General features: G+C 44.4%; 1 protein-coding gene across 4 annotated transcripts in view; it reads right to left on the bottom strand.

The window, feature by feature from the left end:
* Positions 1 to 1,132: 1,132 nt before the first annotated feature.
* Positions 1,133 to 20,117, bottom strand: part of GPRIN3 (GPRIN family member 3) — a 33,469-nt gene continuing 14,484 nt past the window's right edge. For 3 of the 4 annotated variants that reach the window (XM_032108928.1, XM_032108927.1, XM_032108926.1), the window contains exon 2: positions 1,133 to 9,820. In XM_032108928.1, coding sequence (XP_031964819.1) covers positions 7,356 to 9,728 — 2,373 coding nt within the window. In that variant the 5' untranslated portion in view covers positions 9,729 to 9,820 and the 3' untranslated portion in view covers positions 1,133 to 7,355. Of the gene's footprint in view, positions 9,821 to 13,380; positions 13,449 to 20,117 lie in introns of those variants that run through there. The other variant, XM_032108929.1, reaches the window with a different exon arrangement.

Below are 20,117 nucleotides of genomic sequence, written 5' to 3'. Positions count from 1 at the left end.
GCTTATTTTCTGCACTAGTCCTTTTTCTGCTGGGTCAGTCCCCTCAGGGTGAGAGCTCTTTAGGCTTTTTCCTTACTGCAGCAAGGCTGCAAGGATGAAGCACAAAAGGGAGACCTCAGCTTTCCTGCCTACTAAGAGACCTTGACAAATGCAGCGCAGAGCTGAATGAACCAAGCTACCGTAGGGAAGCACCCCACTCTGGCAGCTTGGGGACTAATGTTTGGCAGCCACTGGCATGCAGGATCCTGAACCATACAACAAGGAATCAGCAAAGCTCATTAATAAAATGCCCTCTGCAATTGCCTGAAGGACTGGGCAATTAGTTGAAGCACCCGGACAACTACAAGGCACTAACAGAGAAACACAAAAAACTATTTTTGGGAATACACTCCAGCTTGGGGTGAGCAGACAGAACATCACTGGTAGCAAGAGGCACCATTCAACTGCATTATCTCCGTCTGTTCTGCTCCTGTCTTCTCATCATAGGAAAGTGTGTGCCAAGGTGGGGTCCTCATGCCCCCTGGAAGATAGGTACATAGATATGCCTTATCTGTAACAGCACTTGGTCAGAATGCTTCACTGCCATAATCTGTTACCTTATGCTCTTTTGTACTATGAGACAAAACTTCCCTTTTTTGAGTAGGAAAATGGTCACTGTGATGCTGAGGCTCTCGGCGTTGTGTGTGGTGTGCAGGCGTGCTGGTGGGCAGTGGTGACCATCTGCTACAGCAGTGACACCGCGGAGTTCAAACGCTGCCTTTTCCACCTCGGCTCAGGGGTGGCTGTGCTGGGTGAGTAATGTGGTGTTGTGTGGCAGAGGGTTGTTGAAAGGCTGAGTGAATTCGTGCGAAAGGGCAGAGCAGCAGCTGATGCAGAAGAGCCTGTGCTCATGGGCAGCTGTGCAAAGGCAGCTGCACTTACACAGAAGGAAGCAGATGGGTCTCTCCTCCAGCAGGGAAAGCACAGGGAAGCTTCCACCACGCTGAGCTTTGCAAGGTACCAGGTCTCAGGCCTGAATCCAGAAAGCCCTTCGTTTCTGCTCTGACTCACACACATTCACAAATTCAGGCAGAATGTTCACCCATAAAAGTCCTTTCTTTTCCCATGTCAGCCTACAAACAGAGACCCAGAATAATTAAGACAGTGCTCATTTTATTGTACTCAGCATGGAAACCAGATGTAAAACAGCAAAACATTAAATTCCTAAGGGACTCGGTCAGGTGGGTAACATTGCTTTAGTATCACTTTAAGACTTTTCACATGCAAACTTCTGTTGGTATGTCTCAAATGAATGCCATGGTACACCTGGTAGCCTAAGACTAGCTTTATTTTGTACACTACATCACGTTCAATCAGTGTAACTATAAAATTAATAAAGCCACAATAATATTAGTTGTTGTTAGAAGCCTCCAAGTTGGTTTTCTTCTGCTGCTGGCTGATTCATGGCCATAGTTTTTTGAAATTAAAAGTTCAGATACACTCCCTACCTTTAATTCTGGGCATAAACTCCCAATACTTTTCAGTGTCACTGAGACCTTTACTTCACAACTCAGATGTGATTTTATGTGCCACAAACACACGAACAGTTCTCTTCCATTTCATGGAAATTCCTCAGGGCAGTGTCTAAACTTGCTTTTGATGTACTTGAAACTATTGATTGTGAACTGAGCTAAGGGAAGTGTCAGGAGGACCCTCTCACCTGTTGTAGCAGAGCTGCTGAGAAGTGTCTGAGAGACTCGAATTTTGCAGCAAACAACTGCTGGGGACTTCGCTGGAAGATTTGTCATTTATTTCTACTCCATAAAGTGTCAGTCTTAGCAGAACGCTAACAAAAACTTAAGGTCTAATATTTCAAATGAGGACCAGTTGACATGATTCTGTTCCTAATGAGACCAGATGCTTCCTATCACCCACAGACTGCTTTTTAGAAACCAGATAAGGAGAAAGATTTAAACTTTCCTCAAGGTTGTGGAAAATGCTAAGCCTCCAGCATTCAGTCAGCGCAAAGGGAAAAAATTATATTAGAGCATGAGTGATGCATGAGCCCTGCACACATGTACTTGCCTTTTAAACAGGGACACACACACATAAGCTTACCTACAGAAGAAGTTTTCCTAGAGGAAAAAATATTTCCCCTCTGTGTGATTTGGCTCAGTAATAACATCATTTTTTTCTATAAAGAAGCCTGAATGATGAAAGGTAGGTTTCACTTTGCAAAATCTTCTTTGCCAGAATTTGATGCAAAATCCACATTATAAACTCTAGGAAGGAAGAGCTACTCAGAAAAGCCCAAAGCAGAAAAAACAATAAATCTCAGAGTTTAAAAAAAAATAAAAATCAGTTTGGCTCAATTGAGCTGTTATACTTCATTCTTCCTTTTAAACACCTACACTGACTCAAGTGGGATAATTTAGGCCCCTAAGAGAATATTGCAGCCAGTTCAAGTTACAGGAACTGCTGACGTTCAGGTCCATGGATCACCACAGCATCCAATGAACCCAGAGATATCTGGTAGTGTGCACTATTTGGATAAGGCCCTACCTGTGTGTCTTTGGGACAACTGAAAATACTGACCACTCATGCAGGCATCACAGAGACACCAAAACATAAACCAGCAGAAATTAGTTACTGAAACAGGGAGGTGGGAAAAAGGAGGGAAGGGTTTCCCTCAGACCACAGGCCTCAATTTTCTAAGCCCACAGAGTCTGACAATCAGTTGTCTGTCATTCAGAGCAGCCATTCCCACAAGATGTGTGCAAAAGAGTTACTCTGTTGTGGTAAAATTTTGCATTAATTTTTAAAAGGTGTAGAAGGACAGACACAGAACAAGATAATGGAGCAAATAAGTTAATAGAATTTGTACTTTCCTACAAACCTTGCATATACTGAGCTAACTAATGAAACACTGGTATGGTAGATTTCCATGGAGTTTCCAAACTGAAAACCAGTGGCAGCCAATTTGAGTTCCTCATCAACACTGATTTTCATTTGGACTTCCATTTCTAATTTTAACACTTCATAGTAATGAAACTCAAGAGAAAAGCTAGTCCTATCTTTAGAGCATATATTCACCTTTTTGAATCCCTTCAATATACTTCTTCAAACAGTGCATTTTACAAGCTCTTACGTTTTAGTAGCAGTAATAAACTGAGGTTGACTGCTTAGAGGTTTTGTTGAATCCTATTTGGATATATCTATAAATACTAGCAAAATATACAGCCTTTGGAAACATTCATTTTCCTAAAAGACATGGGACACCAACAAATAAAAAAAAAAGTGAGGTCAGAAAACAAGTGGGCAAAACTTAAGCAAAACTCTGACTTTACAGACGTAGGAATGGGAATTCATTGTGAAGTACCTACACCAACTTTATTTTACTTCTCCTTTGGTCTTTCCCTGCCCATGTTTCTCAGCAACTTCTTCTTCTACATTCAAAAGAAAGTTTTCTTCACCTGAAATGAAGAAGACAGATATTCCCCTTCTTGCCCCTTCAGCTCTTTCCCCACTCTTTTTTTTCCAAACCAAGTCAGCAGAAATGAGGCAGAACTTCAGCACTTGTGCCCAAACAACACAAAGCTGGCAGATCCCAACCAAGTGCACACAGATGGATGTCACAGCCTCACAAGAAATCCAGGACTATATTGCAAAATGCCTGCAAAGAGATGCTCCTTCAACTCAGGTATTGTATTGGCAACACCAAAATGTGCTTGTTCTCATCTTTCCTAGTGGAAAGCCCCAAGTGAAACTAGAAGTAAAGCTTCCATTCTTATTCACTGCTTTTATTAATGGCTCTTGCTACATCAGCCTTCCTAGGAGATGCAACTGACAGGGAAGGGTTTCCTGACAAATAGCTTGTTTCCCAGAATCTCTGATCTTGAAATAAAATGAATTAAAGAGTTACTTCAACTGGCTAGGCTACAACACAGGTACTTTTCTTTATTTTTCATATACATTTACCCTTGGGAATAACAAAGTATTTTCTGTTTTATTAGCCCAAATGGATTTCCTTGGTTGTTACCCATCCAAGTAATGCAATATGATTCTGAGTCATTGGGCAGAGAAAAAGAATGGGTTGGTGGCACATAGATCATCTCCACCTACTCTCTGCCACATCACTACTCCAAGCCCGTTTTCATTTTTGGGACTGACATGACACCAAGAATAGCCTTTCTTGGCTGCTACAAGCTCACTCACATGCATAATATTTGCTAATTGCTACCCTCAACATGGTTGTTTCACTGTTGGTGAAAGATGTGTCATCACTGAGGATTCACATTGTCACCTAGACATCTAGTGCAAGAGAAAGCACTAATCACCAGTGTTAAACTAGCAGGTTGCCTACAGTCTGCCCTAGCAAGGCACAGTCAAAACCTAAAATATTTTCCATGAGATATGCTGGTGAGTATCGACTCATTTTTATGTGTTGGCTTTTGGCACTTCATTGCTTGGCTTCCAACACACATCTGCAGGACTTCTGCACCCACCAGACAGTGCCACGGACAACTTGCCTCTTTGCACTAGTACTTGCCCTGAACACAGGCTGAGCACTGCATTTTTTTTTCAGTTATGCCCATGAAGTCATTCAGACGCATCCACTCAGTAACTTGTCCATCGGCACTTTGTGGTACAAATGCACTGGTGACATTTTCCTAGAAGAAAGGTCATTTATTGTGGGGAACTCACAGCTGAAAAAAGCTGCAAGGAGCCAGGGGAGACCTCTCATTCCTTGCAAAGAAGCATTAATTCCAGTGCTGTCCCAGCATCTGCTCATTCATTGCCAAGCCCAGTTTGGTGTCAATAAAGCAACTCATACCCATATGCTAAAAACATTTTGCAGAGCTTAAGCTAAAGGATAAAATTCATGGAAATCAGTGAATGAGTGATAGCTGTTTATTCTCCTCTGGAAAAAAAAAGCCAGGACAATCAACTTGTATATTCAGACTGAGCATATTTGTAAAGGGACAGTTCAGAGTAAGCTGGCTCACAGCTACAGCAAGGGGAGCGCACAGGGGGACGCGAGCTGAGCCAAGGGACACGGCTTCACAGGAAGACAGGCTGGGCAACAGCTAGTGAGTGAAGGGGCAGGAGGGAGGCAAAAGGAGCAGCACAGAGCCTTGGACCTGGACAGGACACAGCAAAAACTGCAGACAACTCAGGGAACCTCGTCAGGGCTGACATGGACACAATGTGGGAAGAGACACTGAACTTGTCAACTAACCTGACCTAATGATACTGTCAATATTAATCCCACACAAAATTTCACGTGATACTCACATCTCAGACACTACTAGGAAGGGGGTGGAAACAGCAGTACTAACAGAAAAAAGGTTGGAGACTTTCCTCCTGGTAGGCAGAAGTGGGAAGACGCTCTCTAATGTGGTGATTTAGAATTAAAAATTCAGCACCACAAGTAGGAGAGGACTTAAATAACATACAAAAATTGAACAAGGACGTGACATAAAGCCCCCTGGTATATATCTGAGGAGTCAATTCAGTACTATGCTTAGGGGCAACACTTTTCATTGCACTGGGTTAAAATGTATCTTACAGTATTTTACTTCTATGCTAGGGAAAAATCGCCCCGAAACAGCTACTACGGCAGTTGATATACTCAAGAAGTCTGGCCTCCTAAATAACTGGGGACCACCTCAGGTTGGCTTCACAGGAAAAAAAAAAGAAAAGAAAAAAGATACTAATACTAATTTACACTGTTTAAACCTGTAAGATTTAGAGTAAATTGTAAGAGTAAGATCTACAGAGTAAGTCAGGTGTGTGGTACTATAGACAGAAATAAATTATCATCATGATTCATGAAAAATCTTTAATGGACTAAAAGCATCTCCTATTTAACTCTAGTACTCTGCAGGATTACAATACCCAAATCATCAGTGCTTTGCAAGATTGATAACTAAATTTTCTAAAAACTGCAGGAGTTCCCCAGCCTCCCATAATGAACTCTAGTGGACAAAATACAAAGCTACTGGGAAACACATTTCCCAAGTTGAAAAATATTATTGAGAAATGTGACCAACATATATTTGAGACATTATTGTATATCATACTTCTGGAGAAACAGTCACTAAGCTACCTTTTATTAGCAGTTTCTACAACTAAGTTCAGAAATACAGCAAAGATTGTCTCAAGATTTCAGTACTGCTGCAAATTTTTCAAGTTAACAGTATAATGATTTATAATATAGAGTGTAAGGTAAAACAAAATACACACAGGCTAAATAAATGGTATTCGGGTTATGAAAGGCAGCAAGAAAAGCACCAAAATACTGGAAAAAAACAGTAGAGTTGGCTAAGGACTTCAAAAGGAAAAAAAAAAAAACCAGTATAACACACTAGACATGGAGGCTCATGGACCCAAATGAACAGGAAAGCCTGCTGCTATGGGAAAACATTACTGTGCATATCTGGAGAGAGAAGAAAGATCCACATCACTTTCAAGAGTGATTTAGAAGAGAGGTGCTCAGTGCCACGGGAGGCTGGGAGCAGGGGCTGCCCACCCCACCTGAGGAGGCAGAATGGCTTCCTGCTTTTTAAAGACTTGGCAGGAGCACCAGAGAGTAAGGGTGGGCACCATCCTGCTGGATGCAGGTCCACCTACCGATGCGCTCTCCTGTGCCTTGCCGGCTTATACCTTGAGTGGCCACTGCAGGGGACAAAAAGCATCTCTCTCACCTGCCCTTCTGGCCACCAACGTCCCACTGCCTTAGCTTCTCCCAAAGAGAGAATCCTTCAGTCTTGATCCTCATTCTTGGCCTGGTTCTGCATTTCAACAGGAGGGGAAGACCGGGCTCCCTGGGGCTCACCTGGGAACAGTGGCCCACAGTATCAACAGAGGTGAGGCTGCTCGGTGATCAATGTCCATAGCCTGGTTCATGGACTTGCCTCAGCGTGGGTAACTTACAAACCAGGAAAGTTGTCTTGTGTTAGGTCTTTACAGCTGTTGAACCTCAATTCCACCTCCCTCAGCTTCCCCCAGTCCACCCCTTTGAGTAAGACCTCATAATGCACACAAATAAATTCCCATAATTCTGACAATCCCTCTGCTTCCTGCTTTATCAGAAGGTGCTGCTCTCCCTGCAGCAAGGTGGCAATTGAAATTTGTGCTTTTGCTAAGTGCCTAGCTTTTCATCTGACAGCAGTCAAGGTTGGGGCATAACGTGGAAATACACCAGCTGTGACAATAATAATGGCAGAATGGAGCATGTGGCTAGTCAGAAAACAAAGGGGAATCATGTTCCACAGTTGTTGCATCACAACCCCAATTACACAACCAAACAGCAGGACTCAAGGGGAGGGATTCTCTCCACCACCGCAGGTATTTACGCACCCCTGCAAACCATGTCAGTCTAACACAGAAGAGGGAGCAGGTCGGACACAGCAATTAGGACGCCTAAAATTCTGCAGCATGGACTGGAACACACTGTGCTGCCTCCCTTTCAGTTTTTTATTTGAGGATGTATCCGAGGAAATGGATTTCCGGGTCTGATTGTTCTGGGCCCGGATCAGTTTTTCGTGTTCCCGTATTTGTCTCTGTAAGTGGTTCTGGATAGCGATTCCCAGGGATTCTGGATCGAGGGAAGCACCATAAACCTCCCAAGTCATTCCCTGCTCGTCCCAAACAACATCCCTGACGTGTTTGGACTGCTTCACCTGTACTCTTGCCTCCATGGCTGGGGTGGAGTGCTTTTTGTTCTCCCCCAGGTTCAGCACAGCTGGAGCAGAAGCAGGAATTGCTGCAGTGTGGAGCTCATGTCTGGACTCCCTGGCCTGGAGGCCCTGCTGCTGGGGAGCTGCCGATACTGGCACAGGAGGGGCAAGACCTGCAGAACTCACATTCAACTTGGGCATCAGTCCTGCCTGCAAGCTCTGGCCACCAGCCATCTGAGACTGGCCACTGTCTCCGTGGCCTCTGCTCTCCTTCTCACCCGCATCCTCTGAGCATGCTTTTACATGGGCAGCAGCAGGCTGGCTGCCAACATTCACCCCTCCTTTAGGATCAAGTACCACCAAGTTTTCTTCCTTCGCTTTTACCACAGATTGATTAGGACTGGCCTCTCCTTGACTTGCACCCTTGCTTTGCACAGGCTTTTGGTCAGAGCTGCCCAGGACCTCCTTCTGCTTGACTTCACTGTCCAAGCCACAGAGTACAGGTGACCGGCTGCTTCCCACATGAGGGACGAGATCCTGCACGTTGTTCCCAGTTCCTGGGACAGCATTGGTGGAAGTGGTGCTTGGCTCACCAGCACCAGTCCCAGACTGTGATGGAGTTTGATTACTGGAGTTAACGTCAAGCTGCTCCACGGGGATGGGCTTTGGTGGGACTGGAGCATCCATTGCCAGCTGAGCAGCATCCTTGACATCACGAGCTGCACTGGTCATTTCAGCATTACCCACAGATGTTCCTTGGGAGGTAACAGCTGCAGGGGAGCAGGAGAGAAGAGGTTTCGCATTATCTGCTGATACTGGAGACACCACGTCTCCAGGCGGTTTGACAGGCTGGGTTTGGGCTGAAGCAGTCACAGCCACAACAGTCGATTTTGATGTGATACCAGGAGAACATGGGAAGTTTTGTTGTGAGGATAAACTGTCAGTAAGTGCAGCCTGGCTCAGCCCCATACGTCCTTGGTAAATTATGTGCAGTTCTTCCTTCTCCTCTGGAGGAAGATTCCCTTTTAAGAAGGCAGCAAAGATGCTCGGACTGGTGGAAGCTGATTTGCTCTCCACGGTAGCCACGGCTTGCACCTCAGCATCTCTCCATGTCCTGCTTACAGCTTCCTGAGTAAAAGGGCTGCTCTCTGACTGAACTGTCATTGTACCTGTTTCTCTGAATTTGGAGAGCTGGGTGGGGTTTGGACTCCCAGGCGTGGGGTCCAGGTTGTGTACAGGACGTGGACTCCCGTGGCCAGACTGGGCTGGTGCCTCACTGCTCTGCACTGCTTCAGTTTTATCTGAGGGCTGCGACTGTGCCATGTCTGCAGTCCCGCTTTTTGCCTCCAGAATGGTCTGTGCGACTCTCCCCAGGTCAGCTTCGGCTTGCCTTGCTGGCAAGGCTGACTGACACACAGTGGAATCATTTTTTTCTGCCGCCCTGTCTTTTTCCCCTGTTTGCAGAAGGTTTGCCTGAGAAGTACGACAGAATTGATTAACCCCGACAGGATCACCAGGGGAAGAATAATTTAACACTTCAAGCGCTGGCTGATCATCACTCCCCTGAGGTTTCAAGGCAGAGTCATCTATCTGTGTCAGGGAGCTCGTTTTGGCCTGGCTGCCTTGCACAAACTGCCGGGAGCTCTGGGGGGCTGGCATCATCTCTGGCCCTTGCCCTGCCAAGAGGGCTCCTCCTGCCGCAAGGGCTGGCACTGCCGGAGCCTGGATGCCCGCTGGCTGGGAACAACCAGCAGGCTTCACATCTGCAGGATGCACCTCTGCAGCTGTGCTAGCCAGCCCGGGAGAAAAGGCTTCCTGCTGGCTGTCATCATCTGTGTGGTACCGCTCACAGCTCTGTGTGCCGGCAGCAGCTGTGCAGTTCAGGTCGAACGAGCAGACCCCAGCTGAGCTGGACGGGGTGCACGGGAAGCCATTGCTGGCCCTCTCACCACTGGGGGGTTGGGGCTGGTGCTTAGCAGGCTGCAGGTCTCCCAGGTGCTCCTCCTCTGCAGAAGTTGAGACCAGGGAAAGCTTGGTAGATCTCAGAGGATCTGGTACAGTCCCCATGGACTGTCTTCGAGATGTTGTTTGTCCTCAGCTTCTCCTTGGAGTTTTCTCACTGGGCAGGCTGTCGGCGACAGGTTTCCTGTGAAGCTAATCTGTTAATGAAACAAACACAGTGTTAGCGGCAGTCAAATTTAAGAAAAAGTACCCAGAGCTAATTGATTTTATAGTGTGAAGAGAAATACTTGCAGGCAAAGGGGAAAGTGAAGCACCCAATTCTGCCTGAAAGTCACAAAAAAGACACAGATTTCAACGATCTCCCAGTTCCGAGGTCTGGATGGAAAAAACAATACTAGGGACAAAGCAACAACAGCTCCTCTGTTGTTGATACATTTAGCAGAACACTGACATGCCAGGAGGGAGGAAAAAAAAAAAGAAATATGAAAAGAAAGAAGAGGTATGGACTTTGTGTGGAAGTTTGAGTCACAAAATAAAAACACTGTGACAATATTCTCTAGCAAGCCACCTGTGGAAGGAAATGCCTATGTGAAGAACAGATCCCTAGGTCTGAGTGGATCCCACATCTTCAGTGAGCTCCAGTTCCCCTTTCTTCTCAAGGATAGCCATTTTGGCTCCACTACCAACAAGGACAGTCACAGGGGGCAACAGGTCAATTTAGACTAATGTGGATGAACCCAAAGCTCACTGGTAAAAGGAATATGGAGGGATCACAACCTGCTGTGTGATGCAGATAAAAACCAAGAGAAGGTACTGCACTCCAGAGCTGTGCACATACTTACTGCTCTCACATTTAGATCCTTTGAAATAATTACAAGGAAGCCAGCTTGATTAATAAATGGGGGTAGAGATGACCTAGAAATCAATTTATGAGTAGCTGGTATGAAATCGAATGGGGAGCATTGCAGCACCGCAGAACAGGAGGGGTTCATGCCATATCCAGGGAAACCTGGAGGAGGGATTTTAAGCAGGTAGAACAGAGTTATCTAGGTTGGAGTCATGCCAGGAGTGCAGAGAAACCACTGCTTCAAACATGAGGTGTTTTCCAAATGTGCTTGCTGGCTTTCCAACGGGCTTAGCACTGCCCAACCTGGACGCTTCTAGAGATCAAGGATGGGATCCGTATCAGCAGAGTGGTGGTGGCCAGTGATAGAATCTCATCCCACTCTTCTTTTAAACTGCAGGCTATCTGGGCTTGTTTAAAAAGCTTTCACTGGCTTATGCTGCCAGCAAAATACAGGTATGTAACTAGGGAGACACCCAGGTTTTGTTAACCTGATGATGGAAACGTTGCTGTACCTGTTCGTGTGCCCGTCTCTGCAGGCACACAGTAGGATCTCCTTTGCTACATTACTAGGGAGATGCTGCTGGAAGCAGCGGTGCAACCACTCAGCTGTTCCAGACCCTTCCTCCACACTAGCAAAATCAACAAAACCCTTTCCAGAAAAATCTCTACTCTCCTTCTCTCAGCCTGGATTACAGTGATATAACTTCCTTAGTTTCTGTAAAATCAGTCCTAAGTTTCAGCACCTTAGGATACTTTAAAAGAGCAACAGGAGAAAACTGCTCAATGAAGGAAAATTTAAAAAAATACAGCCACTCTATTTTTTCTAAGAAAAGGAAAGTGCTGCAACTTATTACTTATTCATTAAGCTTTCTGTCTTCCAGATATTAAAAATGTATTATTTTTTTACTGCCTCTTTGGGCTCTGTCCAACCACAGAGATATAATCTGCTGGGTTAAGCCAGCCCTGAGAAACTATAATCCTGCCTCTGAAGGATTCCAAGTCCCTTAGCTGCACTCTGTGACAGAAGCCCAGCATCACCCCACAAGGGATTTCCAGGAGGGCTAAGGATTGCCAAGCATTTTGAGAAGTACTAAAAGTATGTAAATCAGGCTGAAAATCAATGGAAGTTTGTGGCTGCCTACAACACATCTTGCCTTCATTTTATTCTCACTTTAGAGACAGCCAGCATAGTCCTGAAGGAAGGACAGACATTCCATGTTCACGCTGTTGTGCTATAAACATGTAACGGCTGCGAGGAGAGGAGCAGATGGCTTTGGGTATCCATTGGACTAAATTCTGTTACTCTCTTCTTTCCTTTTCCAAATATCGATGCAAACCAAACCAGTATATACAACCGGGCAGCTCACATGTATTTTTTTTCCTTATTTTTTAGATCCAGAAAGAAAAATTAAGCAAATAATGGAACAAAACCAATCCCCATTTTTAGGATGAGATGTACTACTCGGCAAACAGTGTCAGAAGAAATGAAGACTTCTGAGAAAATCAGTTTGGTTCATCATTATACAAAACCTGGGCAAGGCAATCTGCACACTGGAGCATTATCTTTTAACTCATACCCACTCAACAGGGCAATGAGTCCTAATTTTTCAATTAAATGAGTTAATTCTGGTCTGAACCCCTGCATGAATTCTCCCCATCTCTTTAGTGGCTCTTCACCAGCATCACCTGAAACATATAGTTAAATGTTTGCCTCGTATGGTAATTAAAAGAGATTCTGCTACCAGCCCTTGACATATGTCAAGAGAAGAAATTCTGCCCCAGAAAACCCAGCTGGACCTGTTCTCTGATGTGGGACAACTGAGCACAGTCCAGACATTTTGCTTGGCCCTTGAATGTGGGGCAGGGGGTGGATCATTCTTCTGCCTGGAATGGCTCTGCAAATGAGTCAATTTATGAGAAAAGGTTTCTATAAAGACTTTGTTGTCAAAGTCATGGAGCTATTTTCTAGACTCGTCACTAAGCCATCCTAATGACAGGAGCCAAAGGCACTGAAGTAGTCTAAATAAACATGGTAATTTAAGAAAATGTTCTAACTTAAGAATTAATAAAAATCAGAAAAAAAGCTAAGTCTTATGAAAGAGAGCATCAAGGAAGCCCTACAGATTACAGAACTAGAAAGGCATTTTTACTATTGGAATCTCATTTATGATTATTGTCTCATTTTTATTATTTGAGTCCTGTTACATAGGAATGAAGAACAACGTTGGGACCTGTGGGCAACACTACTCAACTGCCAAGACCATGAGGATTCAAACAAACAAACAACACTGCCTACAAGCAAATATGTAGGAAAAACAGAAATACAAAACTCAGTAGAAGGCCAAAAAACATGTCAAAACAAATCAAGATTGCTGATGAATTTTTCAAGTCTTGTACATCAGACTTGGAGCAATCATCCAAAGTTTTCTTTTAACAGGAGGTAAAATTAGTATCTCCACAAAGGCCAAAATCAAGTTTTAGTAATAAGAACAGATTTGCTACACCAACAGAGTTCTCCTTACCCTTATTCTTGCAGATTAAATTAGCCTGCCTGACTGTGTCAATCTCATCTCAACAAAGAATTATTGTGGACCTTTAGCAACAAGAGGTTTCTAACTTTGGCAAAGTCTATGTTTTCTAGTTAAAGACCTATTGGGAGGGTCCCTGCATGGCCAGCAGACCTTCATGGAGTCTTGTAACTGAGTAGGTCTTTTTTATGTGCGGTTAAAAAAACCCAAAAAACCCCAAATCCCAAGAAGTTTCCTGGCAACTCAATGCAGACAATGCAAAGAAACTCCTATTTATTTCAGTAATACCCAACCCCCAATAAAACGACACTGCAATTTTTACTCTTGCTGCTTATGAGAAAGTCAACAAAACCAGAAAGTCTGCATGTTTCATAATACAAACCAATACATTTTCAGGAAATTCCTATGTAAGATTCTGCCTTCCATCTCCTCTGGAAGAAAACTGAAAATCTGCAAAAGCACAAATAAGACTGTCAGCATCTCCACCTATCCTCAACTGTAAAAACAACTAAAAAGCAGCTCCCAAACTAATCAAGCACCCCTTTCCCAATTCTGGATTTCCATTCCTTGAGTCTCCTACTCTTTGAGCCCTCTCTTCAACCTTGTCTCCGCAAATAGAAGAGCTGAACACTTGCTCTTAATAGTTCTAATCTTACAAGATCTCTCAGATCATCACAAAAATCATTATACAGCCACATTGGTTAAGAACAGAGATAAACATCTGCTGAAGTGGGAATTCAGTCTCTGTTCTCTTCTCCTGCTCTGAGGAAAAAGACAATGACTCACCTGAACTCGTATTAGACCACTAAATGTATCGAAAATAAAACACATTTCTTTAAATTTTAAACATAAAAATGCACTTGCATCCTTCTAATTCTGCAGCCAATGGGGGTTTTTTTCCCTCTTTTCAATGTCAAAGAGTGTTTGTTATTCTGTTTTCCATGAAAATTTGCTTTATGGGTTATTTTCTCCTAATTATCTGTGGGATCAAAAAGACTGGCACTACAAATGAAAGACAGCACAAAACAAGGACATATTCATTAAAATACTTAAGAGTTTGCCTGAAGAGGTAAGATACAAGAGGCAGAACTTCCATCTTTCAGTGTGTTTTGGGATGCTGACAGGAGACAAATTACTCACTGTGATGACAGGGAGGGAAGAGGTGGTGGGGATTTCCACAGATACCTCGCATACTTGTGATTCCCACCAGAGATGGGGCTGGCATTTCAAGCAGAGGGTGCTCTAAGTCCCAGTTCTCCTTCTACACCTGGGGAATGCAGATGTTTTTGCAGGTCAGACCTGCAGACAAAGCAGGAACCTGTGCCAGAGACAGGCAGAGAGCTGGACAGGAGAAGTAACACATTGAGCACCACAGGGCTGCAGCTCCCTCCGTGTGGACATTAGGCAAAGTGGGTGATTCTATGTGCTGGTTTGCTTTTGACTGGCCTGTGCTGAGTGAGTTAGCAGAACTTCTGTAACACCTCAGCAGATACTGCAAAATACCTATTTATTCCCTCACTAGCCACTGAATTGATATGACTTTACTCAGCCCAGAAGGACAACAGCCTATTGCAGCTCAGAACTCCCTACGATCCTGAACTCTTTATTTTTACCTTCCACTATATTAAAAATTACATTTCTCATCTGTAAGCTTTTTAACTCTATGTGTCTGGGGGTTTGCTTGAAAGGCTTTTCAGTTTTCCTTGTTATTTTTTGGGGTAGGAAAGTTTACTTTAGAAAAACATCTGATCCTCTTGAAGGCTCCGGCCAGTTCAAAGCTCTAGCACACATAAGATATGGATCCTGTCCACAGCCCTCCTGCTGCTGGCCACAGGAGTTTAAGGACCTTCTGGATGGAAGGACACACTTTAATCACCTTTGGAAATTAGTGCACATCTACTCATGGACCCCCTTAGCACAGCTGGCCTATGCAAAATGCTGTGCAGTGCACACATGCATGCCCTCTGAGAAAAGGACCTCTATTTGTACAAGCCTACTCACTGGAAGTCTAGGCCACTCATTTTAGCGTTAAAGCAAACGCCACCAAACAAAACCCCACAGCCTCTCCTAGAACCCTTCCCAACATCTGCACTAGAAGCCCTTCTTAATCTCATGTGATGTATGTCATGACACTAAATCAGCTGGAACTACCAACTGAGCCACATGAACAGCCCTGAGGAAAAACCAGATCCAGCCAGGGCTCTCACTGGGGTCCAACAGACCTCAGAGCTCCTCCCCCTGGATGTTGATACAAAACAAGTACTATCTATCAGGTCTGCTCAGAAAGATGCCATGACACAATGAGAAATGGAAACGGCAGAGATAAAAACAGGAAATAAGCCCAAACACAAAACCAGAGGCTAAGTACTCATTTTTGCTTTGTAATGGTAGTAAACTGAGGAAAATCATGTGAAAATCAAGGGCAAGATGTACTACCATTTTCAGCCAAAAAGAGATGGCTGCCAATCAGCCTGACACCTACTGAAGATTTATGTAGCACTATTCTGTACATGCTGAAGAAACACATTTTTCTGGTTGTTGACTCCTCTCATCTTGCATCCCTCTGCCAGGTATAGACTAACTCCACAGAGTGCAGAGCATGGGAACTCCACTTTGGAAGGACAAAGCTCAGCTTAACCTGCTGCCCACAACCTACAGATGAGAAAATGTGTCAAGCCAGTCCTACAAATGGTACAGTGGCCTCTGGGGATAATACAAAGCAAAGCAAACTGCTTTGCACCTTTCTTAATTTCTCTCAGCTTCTGGCTAACCTTAAGTACATCCTGCCAAGAGCCCTCAGTAGGGCCTCGCCCCAACACCTCAAAGCAGTCCAGGGACACATGGGTACCTCAGCAGTCACTCAGGGACAAATGTGTGAGAATATCTGCAATTGGCTTTTAATAGGCAGGCACAGAGAATAAAAACTGTGTGGTGATCAAGCATGATTCAGCTCTACTGTCCTGCTGGCAGTTACCCTACAATTAGAAAGATGTCCATGTAAAAGGAAATACAGCTCTGCTTGGAGACAGGATGTTCCAGCCCATGTCCCATCTGTTCCCTGTGGGCAGCACCCATGTTGCCCTGGCCAGGAGACAAGCAGCAACCCCCACATCCAGCTCTGGCACCAGCTGACGAGGCCCTGGTGGGAGCCCGGGCACTGTTAACAATGCCACAATGCAACTCAATCCCGAAAGCTGGGCTGCCTCTGCTGGAAATGTCATTGTCCTCTGGCCATGGCCAAAGACACCAGGCTGGCACATGCTGTGAATGTGCGGCAAGAGCATCTTGTTTGCATGGGAGTAAGAATCAAGTGGTTATGTATTTATGGGTGCACCATGGCTTAGCAAAACTCTCCCACATTTCCAGAAAGAAAATGGATTTGCCTTGAACTCCAACATTTTAAAGCAAGAAAAACCAGTATTTAGAAGTGATAGAAAATACAGTACTGAGAAGACAGCTAGAAGACATTTGGCAAGGAGATTGAAAATCCTGGTTTAGATTAAGAATTGTGTTATCATCTGCTGCCATCAAACTTTTGAGCCTTCACAGCTCACTCCTTTCTCACAGATTAAAAGCCTTTTCCAGGAGAAGCTCAGATCCTCATATAACCACTGCTTCTAGAATCTCTCCAAAGAACCCCACACATAGTCAGAGGAGGGTGGCATGGGAAGGAACCACAAGAGGGCTGGATGACAGCCTGACCATGCATCACCTCCACACTCTTCTCCTCGTGTCCTCCTGCCCCTCTACTTCCCCGCTCAGCTCACCCTCCCAAGCATGCTCCCTGTTGCAGACAGGGGCCTTGGGCACCAGCAGGGGCTGCAAGGACACGCTCTCTCCCTGCACACCTCTTCCCAGGGCTACAGCAGCCCAAAAAAGGCTTTCTTCGGCGATGCGTGTAAGTATGCAAGAGTCCCTGCTGAATACCAGGCTTGCTGCAGAGCACCACCAAGAGCCCATCAGTCTTTCTCCTCCAAGGTGAAAGGGAAGGATAAATGGCTTTATGAAAACAGCTAAATCAAACAACAACTATGCTGACTGGCTGAGGCAGCTGTAACAGTTGCATAAGCTACAGCAATATTCCTACCTGGGCCACCCTGGAGGGGAGGCGGTATGTGGGTAAAACCTTTTTTTTTTTTGTTGTTGCATGTTATTGTGTTTAGCCTCATTATTTATCAGCAGTTTTTTCTTACTTCAGTGTCTGACCCTGGAAGTCATTTTTAAGGAAATGCAGCCCGACTTCAAGGGTAAGCCATGTTTCAGGAGGAAGGCCTGCGTGCACACTCCTGACACATGCACATGAGAGGAAACCAGCAACCTGCTGTCCACATCAGGCAGGTGACTGCATACAGCTCACTGCCACTGCTTACTTTCCTTCAGTTTACTATTGTGTAAAAACAAGACTCGGTGTTTGAGGAATGTAAACAGGAGGGTAATAAGGACCTCTCAAACACCACTTTTGTATTTGGTGTTGAAAGCAACAGAATTTCTAACTGACCAACGGGAATTTCACTCCTTACCTATCCTGCTATCTTTCTGTCTGATAAAAGTGTGGTGAAATCTAACCCCTCATTAATGCATTTTATTCAGCTGACTGCATTTGAATGTTGACAGCTGACAAACAAAAGCCCTTCATGAATTTTTCCTGAGAGCAGTTTAGCAGTAGCCAACAATAAATACCTTTTTCCTACACAGCAATACCAACGTGACTTCATTATAAAGCAGAGTGCTCATCTTCAGGGATGAAAGCATAATGCTGGCTTGTTGCCCGTGCAATTCTTGCAATTCTTGCTTGTTGCCCAGACAACTTGCAACAACCAGGATGATGTAGTTTACATGGACATCCATCCACTGGAAGCTGGACTAGGACCAAAATCACATTCGTGTGGTCAGGAAAACATAACCACTGCTGAGTAGGTGTGTCTTAGAAAGGGTAACTCTAGGGACAAAGGCTGTTATGTACTTCTAACATGCTTTCAGGTCCTCAAAAGGAAGCTTCCTGAATTTCATTATGACTTCCTTAAGAGCATTCCCCCAGTGCACTGAATACAAACATTCATCTCATGGCTGAAGCGTCCTCAGGAGCAGAGTTACCGCCCTAGATAATTAGGCCTGATTTGCTGCTGAATAACCATATTATCAGTGCCCAGAGAAATGTATTGTAGCAGCATTTCTTATTTTAAAACCAACCTTGCAAGTAAGGAAATTCTGCCTTGGAAGAGCTGACAGCAGGATCAATATCTTTTGCATAAGGTAAAACTCAAAAATGATAATGTTTAACTCTCACACACCATCTGAAAAAATTAACTTCTCCTCATATATCATATTATTTTAATGAAGATGCTGGACTCAGTTTTAGAGAAGGGAATAGATCTTTACATAACAGGCACCTGGCAAGGGACGTATCCATTGTCATTTACAGGCGTTATCCTAACGGAAAAGAACTACTCCAAATGGCATGTAATTAGAGAAGAAGGATGCAGTGCCTACCCAGTCATTACTGTAACAGAAATTTTCTGTACTGTGTGATTAACCTAAGAAAGGCATGATGATGATCTCACCATGTCTGCTCTTGCCTCCTGGCTATCACAAAACACAACTCATGTGAATAGAGAGGCTGGCAGCTGAAACAGCTATCACCGTGGGTTTTTTTTTTTTTTAAAAATACAGTTAAAAATATCCTGCCTTCTTCCGGCTGCCACCTCAGCAGCTCAGCAGTTGCTTCCTGTTTTTTCACGTTGTCACTTTGCTCTGCTGCTGGCTGTCATTGACAGTAAGAGCAGCAAAAAGAACAAAATAATCTCCTTAGTAAACTGCCTCCTGCTAAACACCTCCTAAAAAAACCCACGAGAGGAAGCGCCATGAGCTGGGCCACTTTTTGTCTGATGTATTGAGGCTCTGCAGGAAACCAAATGGCTGCAGGCTGGAGGCCTTTGGTGTTCAGGGATAAGATCTGAGCAATTCTGTGGTATCTTTACAATGCCGGTAAATGCTCTTTTGAGGGCAATGACTCAAACCTGGGTGTCCAGCTAAGGACTCTAAGCTGCTCACCTCAGTCACTCAAGCTTATGATGTGACTTTAGTGAGACCATTACATGAAAAGCTGTCATCTCAGCCTCAGCCTCTTCTTTTTCTTTACTTGAGGCTATACACTATTTTGTTGAACATTGACCCTAGCGGAACTGGGCAAAACCAATGCCTCATTCAGTACTTGTTGGGCAAACTGATGAAGAACTGCATGTGGCATGTGGGGAAAGCAGCACTTGTCATGTACTGCAGATAATCAGCGAGACCACTGTTCTTTATATCCAGAAATGATGGAACAGCCTAACGGTGTACAAAGTGCTGTAGGTGGGTGAGGGCTTCCAGTCACCTGACTCTAAGGAAGGTCAATGCCAAATGGGAAAATGATGGTAAAATATTAAAACTATAAACCAGACCAGGTTGTCTTTGGTTGCCAGCCAGAGCTGACAGAAGGTGTTGAAATATATCTGAGAAACCTCCCAGATGTCAGTGACTGCCATTATGGCAGATCTGATCAGGTAAAATTGAGAGAACCTTACTGTTCTTCTGGCTCTTGGCTTGAGCAAAAGGTGGTACTGGCACTGATACCAACTCAGCCTTGCTAAAAATCAGCTCCCAAACCTTACAACCCTGACTCTGGGTCCTGAAATTCACCACGTAGCCAGAGAGCTCTTTGAGACAAAGAGAGGCTCTTAAGTCTTCTCCATCCAGCAATTAGATATGCTTGAACAAAGACTGTGGTGCTTCCTCTGGGTGAAGCAGCCAACTCAGTCACTCTCTCAACACCTCCATCCTCCTACAGCAAAGAAAATCACCAACAGCTGTGCTGTATGATGGCTTATTTTGGAACAACTCATTATTTGCAGGCTATCCCACAGGTGTTCGATGGCAGTAGCTTTTTAAAGTTGCCCTTGCAGGCAGCACAGGGATGTAAAAATTTCACACACTAACAATTGCAGGAACCATCCTCACTTCTGTCAGAATTGTTTCCTAACAATGGCTTATTCAAAACATGTATTTTTATCCCTACATTCAAAGTGCTTCTATCCTTCCAGCCTCAAGAAGGGGGACTAAGGTACCCAACTGTCTGCGGCA

The sequence above is a fragment of the Corvus moneduloides genome, chromosome 5 (assembly GCF_009650955.1).
Source record: "Corvus moneduloides isolate bCorMon1 chromosome 5, bCorMon1.pri, whole genome shotgun sequence".
In the NCBI taxonomy this organism is placed as follows: Eukaryota; Metazoa; Chordata; class Aves; order Passeriformes; family Corvidae; genus Corvus; species Corvus moneduloides.
This window is presented reverse-complemented; position numbering and strand designations above follow the sequence as displayed.